Source organism: Babylonia areolata, chromosome 19 (assembly GCF_041734735.1).
Source record: "Babylonia areolata isolate BAREFJ2019XMU chromosome 19, ASM4173473v1, whole genome shotgun sequence".
In the NCBI taxonomy this organism is placed as follows: domain Eukaryota; kingdom Metazoa; phylum Mollusca; class Gastropoda; order Neogastropoda; family Buccinidae; genus Babylonia; species Babylonia areolata.
The window spans coordinates 56,740,405-56,747,904 of record NC_134894.1 but is presented as its reverse complement, the minus strand read 5'-3'; the positions used below and the strand labels follow the sequence as shown (position 1 = coordinate 56,747,904).

The following is a 7,500-nucleotide window of genomic DNA, read 5'->3' as shown; positions in this document are numbered from 1 at the left end:
TCATTTAACAGCGATGACTTTATATTTGCGAGAGAAAGAAAAAGACAAAAACATTTCGTCAGTCCTGAAAACCCAAGCCATGCATCAATCAATTCGTTGCTCCGTCCAACTTTCAACTTTTCTTCATTCTTCATTCCCCCACCATCCTTCTCTACACCCCCCACCCCCCACCCCGTCTTCCACCCTATGTCCTTTCTCGCCCTCCGAAGAACACCTTTCCTTCCTCCCGTTTCCTCCCCCCCCCCCCTCCCCCTTGCCCTTAGATACCCCTCCTCCCTCCCCCCCCACCCCCACCCCCCAAAACCCTCCCACCCCGGAAAGTGTGGCTGTCTTGTCCAACACAGACTGTAGACAAATGGTGACATCACATGTTATGGTTGTACTATACGCAGACTGGGATGTTATAACCCCCCCCCCCCCCGCCCCCCCCCCCCCCACACACACCCTCCTCATGCAGCCCCCCTGCGGACTTCTCCCACCTCTCCATCCCCCCCCCTCCCTTACTCCCTCATCCCTCCATCCAACCTAGGTCCGACCCCATGCCTCTGTTAACATCCACCCACCCACCCACCCACCCCAACTTATCTCCCTTCACACACACACACACACACACACACACACACACACACACACACACACACACACTTCCATATCCCCCAACCCCCCTTTCCGTTTTTTTAAATTTTTATTTTATTTTATTTTTTTCCCCCTCTGCTCAGTCTCAGGCGAGAATCACGCCATCTTCTCTCTGTTCTGCTTACTTTTTTTTTCTTCTTCTCTCTCTCTCCCCCCCCCCCCCCCCCCTCCTCTCTCTCACCTTTTTGTGGCCCGAGTCAACAGACGGATCGTCTTTTTCATTCTTTCTTTCCTTTTTCTTCTTTCTTCATTCTTCATTCTTCTTCTTCTTTTTCTTTTTCCTCTCCCTCCTAAAGTGGATACGGGCAGCGCTTTCAAAAGGCCGCCATTTCCGTCCGTATCCAGCACGGCGTGTCACAGAACACACGCCAGACTTTTAGCATGCATTCGACCACGCTGAGGTGACTGCAAGGTACAATTCACGTCAGTTGTAGTGGTGGCGGTGTTTGTGAAAAAGACTACCCCTCCCCCTCTCCGCTCTCTCTCTCTCTCTCTCCCCCCCCCCCCGCCCACCCCGCACTTCTATTATTCCCCTCTCCCCCTCTTCCTTCCATTTCCAACCTTTCGGACTCGTTCCATTCTTTTTTAAAATTCCGCGCCTTCTTCCCCCACCCCATCAGATCCAGGCTCAGGATGTAACCTGGGCAAGACACTCTCAGGACACTCTCCACTATAATCAAAGTCTAGCCCACATAAGTCAGGACAGCAGTTGCCTCCTCTGCTGTTCTGATGATGGTCAATAGTCGGACACGACTGACTGTCATATATCATACACGGAAAAGCCCACTCGTGCATACAAGTGAACGTGGGAATCGCAGCCCTTGGAAGAAGAAGAAGAAGAAGAAGAAAATTCTTATCTTATCTGTCTATTATAATCAATGTGTAGTATAGTAGGCTATGTTTATAATTATATTCAAATAATGTTCCTTAATTCTTTCTATTTTTACATTAAGAATACTAATTATTACCTGCAGTGTGTGGATGTATGTATGAAACGGTGTATGTGATATTTTTTTTTACATTTGTATCTTCGTAATATTCGTAAAAGCTGTTGTTGACTTTTACAGTTTTGGTCCCCATGTTGTTTACTTGTCTATGTTGTGATAATGCACCTGGCCAAATTTCTCCAGTTGGAGATAATAAAGTTATTCTTATCTTATCTTAAAAAAAAAAGAGGAAGAAGAAGAAGAAAAAAAAAAGAAAGAAGAAGAAGAAGAAAGTTGACCCAGTTTCTTATTCTGCGCTCTGAGTGTAGGGGGGTATATTTTTTTTTGTTTAAAACAGTATTTTTATTTTGGAACATGCCACAATACAACACGGTTATAGATGATCAAGGACAACAAGAAGATCTTATGTAAAATCCTGTCCTGATATATGTACATAGCTATAGCTAGTACTAAGTATGTGACCTTTTGTGGAGAGGGGCGGGGTGAGGGTGGGGGGGCCGCGGAAGAACTGAGTGGGGCTGGGGGGTGGGAAAATGAAATGAAATTATGGTGCTTAGAGCCTCGCCGACCACTAAGGCCATCTCAAGGCTATCGCCGCGTCAATAACTACTACAAGGATAAAAAAACAACAACAACCAATTAAAACGAGTCACCACTTCAAACTTTCCACTCCAAAGTTAAAAAAAAAACTTCCATAGTTTAAAACCTTCAAATCTGGTTAAAAAGGTTCACTTCTTTTAAGAAGTCCATCAGCGCCCACGGAGGGACATCACGAAACAAAGTCTTCAAAGAAACCGCCGTGTAATGTCTGCGTCTAACGTGGGGGGTGGGAGGGTATCACCCCTGGGTGCTGATAAGCGTCATTCGGTGAACGATCCCATTCAATAACTCCAACGAAGGCGTGTCAGAGGAGTGTCTAAAGTTGGGAACACACTCCCGATCGCACGCCGGAGTATTTTCAAGTCGGTCCCTAGTTCGAAGGACGCAATAGCCGAGTGGTTAAACCGTTGGACTTTCAATCTGAGGGTCCTGGGTTCGAATCACGGTGACGGCGCCTGGTGGGTGAAGGAAGGGTGGAGATTTTTACGATCTCCCAAGTCAACATAATATGTGCAGACCTGCTAGTGCCTGAACCCCCTTCGTGTGTATAATTATGCAAGCAGAAGATCAACTACGCACGTTAAAGATCCTGTAATCCATGTCAGCGTTCGGTGGGTTATGGAAACAAGAACATACCCAGCATGCACACCCCCGAAAGCGGAGTATGGCTGCCTACATGGCTAGGGTAAAAACGGTCATACACGTAAAAGCCCACTCGTGTGCATACGAGTGAACGTGGGAGTTGCAGCCCACGAACGCAGAAGAAGAAGAAGAAGAAGAAGAAGAAGAAGAAGAAGAAGAAGGTCCCAGTTCACGTCGTTTACAATGTCCTGTCCTGTCTGATGCTGCGTGTACTGTGGAACGTAATTCTATATCTTGTTTCGGAGATGTGGATTGTAACTAAGCCCCTTCGCTAGTAATAGGTTTTTTTTTTGTTTAAAAAAAAAAAATTATTATTTTTTATTCATCATCATCATTAGTATTATTGTTGTTCTTGTTAATCTTATTTTGCTCTTCTTCTTCTCCTTCTCATCATCATCATCTCATCATTACCATCATTATCATTGCAATTATCGTTGTTGGTATTGTTGATTAATCAATTGATTAATTAATCAGTTTGCATTGTTGTGTGTTTGCGTTCGTTCCCATGCTGCGCGTGAGTGTGTGTGTGTGTGTGTGTGTGTGTGTGTGTGTGTGTGTGTGTGTGTGTGTGTGTGCTTGCGTGCGTGAGTGCGCGCGCGTGTGTGTGTGTGGTCTGTATGCCTGTTTGTCTGTCTGTGTGCAAAAAACATGTACGTGTTGGTGTGTACAGTTCATGCTGTCCAAGTACGGCTACCTGCGGTGCCGCATCCAGCGGAGACGCCGAGACGCCACTCGGCACGGCGCTGGCCCCGGCGGCCATCACCCGCAGGACGAAGCGGGCGGCGCTCTGATCGGCGACAGCAGCAACAACCACCACCAGCACCACTACAACCCGTGGGCGGGGAACCTGCTGTCAGAGGAGGGCGGGGCGCGGATGTGCAACGACTCGGAGGTGCAGCAGGCCATCCTGAGGTACCAGAGCACCTACAACCTGGAGCTGACGGGCGTGCTGGACACGGAGACACGGCGCCTGATGAGCGCCCTCCGCTGCGGCAACGCGGACACCGAGGAGTCGGCCATCCTGGACGTGGAGAGAACCACGGCGTCTCCGACCACCGCCACCAACGACCTGCCCCCAGCCGGAGCCGGAAACGGAAACGGAGACTCCGGCTCGTCGTGCGTGTCATGCTCGCCCCCATCAACGTCATCGCCACAGTCGTCGTCGTCCTCGAGACACGACAACAGCCCCTTCTCGGCCGTCCGGGCCGGGGATGCTCACAGACTGTGGAAGAGAACCGCCAACAGGATCCGTTCCGACGACCCCAGCCACCTGTTGAGGGTCCTGAAGGCCAGCACCAAGGCCCAGGCAAGGGACCCGGCACGGACGCGGCACATCCGACACGTTCAGAACTACATGGCCAAGCTCGCCCAGCAGAGAGAGGACGCTGCCAAGCTCCTGAAGCCCTGGACGGAGGAGGAGCACCAGCGCGCCAAACGGTCCGTGCAGGTGACGGCGGTGGGTCACCAGCCGGAGCAGGCGATGAACCTGGCCGCCATGGACGTGTCGGAACAACGCTCCGGGTTCAGGATGGAGGCGGAGCCCGTGGGGATGTTCAACAGGGAGCTCCTACGCTGGCGGCTCATGACCTCGGGGTACTCCACCCGCATGCCTGTGGACGAGCAGAGGGCCACGCTGGACCTGGCCTTCCGCCTGTGGAGTGAGGTCATCCCTCTGAGGTTCGTGGAGGCCACGGATGCTGACATCCTCGACGTTGATATCGAGATCGCCTTTGGGAGAGGTGAGTTTAAATCTCGGTCGGTTTCGTTGCTGTTTGTTTTCAGTGGTTTGTTTCGGTATTTCGCTTTTGCTTTTTTTTTTCCTTTCTTTCTTTTCTTCTTCTCTGTCCATCTGTGTTTGTTTCTATCTATCTATCTATCTATCTACCTATCTATCTATCTATCTATCTATTTTTTCTTTTTTATCTATCTTTCTTTCTTTCTTTCATTAAAAATGAAAAAAAAAAAAAAAAAAACAAGGAGAGAAGAGATATATTGAATAAGGAAGAGAAGAGAAGATATCTATCTATCCATCTATCTATCTATCTAATTATCTATCTTTCTATCTTTCTTTCTTTCATTAAAAATGAAAAAAAAACAAAAAAACAAGGAGAGAAGAGATATATTGAATAAGGAAGAGAAGAGAAGAGATATATTGAATGAGGAAGAGAAGAGATATATTGAATGAGGAAGAGAAGAGAAGAGATATATTGAATAAGGAAGAGAAGAGAAGAGATATATTGAATGAGGAAGAGAAGAGATATATTGAATAAGGAAGAGAAGACATATATTGAATAATGAAGAGGAGAGGAGATATATTGAATAAGGAAGAGAAGAGATATATTGAATAAGGAAGAGAAGAGAAGAGATATATTGAATAAGGAAGAGAAGAGATATATTGGATAAGGAAGAGAAGAGAAGAGATATATTGAATAAGGAAGAGAAGAGATATATTGAATAAGGAAGAGAAGAGATATATTGAATAAGGAAGAGAAGAGAAGAGATATATTGAATAAGGAAGAGGAGAGAAGAGATATACTGAATAAGGAAGAGGAGAGAAGAGATATATTGAATAAAGAAGAGAAGAGATATATTGGATAAGGAAGAGAAGAGAAGAGATATATTGAATAAGGAATAGAAGAGAAGAGATATATTGAATGAGGAAGAGAAGAGATATATTGAATAAGGAAGAGAAGAGATATATTGAATAAGGAAGAGAAGAGAAGAGATATATTGAATAAGGAAGAGAAGAGATATATTGAATGAGGAAGAGAAGAGATATATTGAATAAGGAAGAGAAGAGGTATATTGAATAAGGAAGAGAAGAGAAGAGGTATATTGAATGAGGAAGAGAAGAGATATACTGAATAAGGAAGAGAAGAGGTATATTGAATGAGGAAGAGAAGAGGTATATTGGATGAGGAAGAGAAGAGATATATTGAATAAGAAAGAGAAGAGATATATTGAATAAGGAATAGAAGAGATATATTGGATGAGGAAGAGAAGAGATATATTGAATGAGGAAGAGAAGAGATATATTGAATGAGGAAGAGAAGAGAAGAGATATATTGAATAAGGAATAGAAGAGATATACTGAATAAGGAAGAGAAGAGATAATTATATTGAATAAGGAAGAGAAGAGAAGAGATATATTGAATAAGGAAGAGAAGAGAAAAGACGAGACACATTGAATAAGGAAGAAAATAGGAGGGACGAAACATGTTATTGAATAAGGATGATAAGAGAAGAGACGAGATATATTGAATACAGAAAAGAGGAGAGGCGAGACATATTTAAATTAAAAAAAAAAAAAAAAAAAAAAAAAAAAGAGAAGAAGAAGAGAGAAGAAAACAGAAGAGATATATTGAAAAAAAGGAAGAAAAAAGAACAGACATATTAAACAAGGAATAAATACTGTTACTTTCTTTTTTTCTCCACACAAGACAAACACACCTAAAAAGCAATGATCCATAAACCCACGAGGGAAGAAAGCACGGTCATTGCATCACAGACCGACCCGACACCAGCCCCATGAACCACAACCGCCACCCCCACCCCCTCCCCCTCCCCCGCCCCCGCCCGCCCGCCCGCCCGACAGCCACGCGCATCGCCGCCAACATTGAGCTGAAAGGTGAAGGTCAACGGATAAGGTCATCACGACACGCGAAGTGGCCGGCCGGAAGTTCTTTTGAAAGGGAGAGAAGCCTCGTGATATCTAGGTTGGCATGCGTGTCGTGCCTTACTGTACTGTGACAACTCGAGGGTCTCTGCTCTTAGACCGCCGTTCGAAAGAGGCCTTGCAGATATTGTGACAAGGCAGGGGGGGGGGGGGGGGGGGGGGGGGGGGGGGGTGGGGGGAGAGACGGAAAGCCCTCTCTACTGGTCAGAAGTGTCCGCGGCATTTGTGGCCAAGAGCAAAGAGTAAGGAAGGGCAGCGCCCACCACTTGTAACATGGTGCGGGCGGTACCACAAGAATGCGGCCAAGACAAGTTATCTATCTGTGCTTCGGTATATATAGATGCATACATACATACATATATGTCTTAGTGACTGTTAAGCAGAGGCAGACACACAGAAAAAAAGACTTAGAAACTCGGGAACAGCCATCGCACTGAAATAGACTCGCGTTAATTAAACACCATGCCATGCAAATGGGAACATTATCCATCTGACTTGCCGTTTATACAGTCTGATGATATGATGTATGATTTGCTGTTTATACATTCTGATAATAATTATGATGTATGATTGTCAGACGGTAGTGTCCGAATTAAATGACCATCAGTGTCCAGCTATGTAAGTTTGTATTTGATGATAGTGGAGAGTGTCTTGCCCACGGTTACTGCATCCCCACTCTCTAGAGCAACCAAGTTGTTTTTTTTTCCGGACAGTCGGCGTTGCATTCTTAATATACTGTGATTGATTCAAAGGAAAGTTCAGGAACCGTGATGATAGCAAACACACATATCAGACAAAAAAAAAAAAAAAGCAAAAAAAAAAAAAGCAAAAAAGCAGAGAGAACAAATTCTTTTCAATCGCCACCCACTTTTTTTTTTTTTTTTTTTTTTTTTTTTGCAATTTTTTTTTGGGGGGGTGTGGGGAGTGGGGGGGTCCTTAAGGGTCAGCGAATAGAAACAGTCAGTTCTGGAACTTCTCTAGAATGTAGTCCAGTCTCTC

At 45.3% G+C, this 7,500-nt stretch overlaps 1 protein-coding gene across 3 annotated transcripts in view; it reads left to right on the top strand.

Annotated features, from left to right (window-relative positions):
- The window catches only part of LOC143293872 (matrix metalloproteinase-21-like), a 59,492-nt gene that overhangs the window by 28,881 nt on the left and 23,111 nt on the right, over positions 1-7,500 (top strand). For all 3 annotated transcript variants that reach the window (XM_076605191.1, XM_076605192.1, XM_076605193.1), the window contains exon 3: positions 3,496-4,564. In XM_076605191.1, the coding sequence (XP_076461306.1) occupies positions 3,496-4,564 (1,069 nt within the window). The remainder of the gene's footprint in view (positions 1-3,495; positions 4,565-7,500) is intronic.